At 55.1% G+C, this 564-nt stretch overlaps 1 protein-coding gene across 1 annotated transcript in view; it reads left to right on the plus strand.

Moving 5' to 3' along the window:
* The first annotated feature begins 426 nt into the window (after positions 1-426).
* Positions 427-564, plus strand: part of NOS1 (nitric oxide synthase 1) — a 24,813-nt gene continuing 24,675 nt past the window's right edge. The window contains exon 1 of the mRNA XM_057377443.1: positions 427-552. Within this exon, the coding sequence (XP_057233426.1) occupies positions 434-552 (119 nt within the window). The 5' untranslated portion in view covers positions 427-433. The remainder of the gene's footprint in view (positions 553-564) is intronic.

The raw sequence follows: 564 nt of genomic DNA on the forward strand, positions 1-564 counted from the left end.
GCCTCTGTCCCTTATTCCCAGAATATTTTCAGTGCATGGTATTTCACTGTGAGCCCTAGGATTTACCCAGGAATGCAAAAATGGAGGAATTCAGTCTTGTCTACAGGAGGGGTTGAATTTCAAATCTCTGGTGCAATAAGGGGCAGAGGGGAATCCACCTGGGGTAAATCAGGAAGAGCCTTTGGCTTGATGCCAAGCTGGGGGGTGAATCCCATTGGATGGGGAGGGACAAAGCATGACAGCCCATGGCCTGGCTGTCATCACACAGTGTCCCAAACCCTCTGGGAATGTCCCTGTTCATCAGACACCGCCAGCCTGTGTGCAGGGGATTGCTGACCTCCCCCAGTCCAGCCCTGGTGACCAGAGGTGGCTCCAGAACATTCCCCATCTCCTCTTGTCCCCTCAGACCACCGCGTGCACTGAGCAGATCTGCATGGGCTCCGTGATGACCCCCAGCCCCCACATCCGCAAATCAGAGGACACCAGGACCAAGGAGGAGGTGCTGCTCCTGGCCAAGGACTTCATCGACCAGTACTACTCCTCCATAAAGAGGTGAGCACAGCC

Source organism: Malurus melanocephalus, unplaced genomic scaffold, assembly GCF_030028575.1.
Source record: "Malurus melanocephalus ecotype Western Australia unplaced genomic scaffold, MMel_1.1 scaffold_316, whole genome shotgun sequence".
NCBI lineage: Eukaryota > Metazoa > Chordata > Aves > Passeriformes > Maluridae > Malurus > Malurus melanocephalus.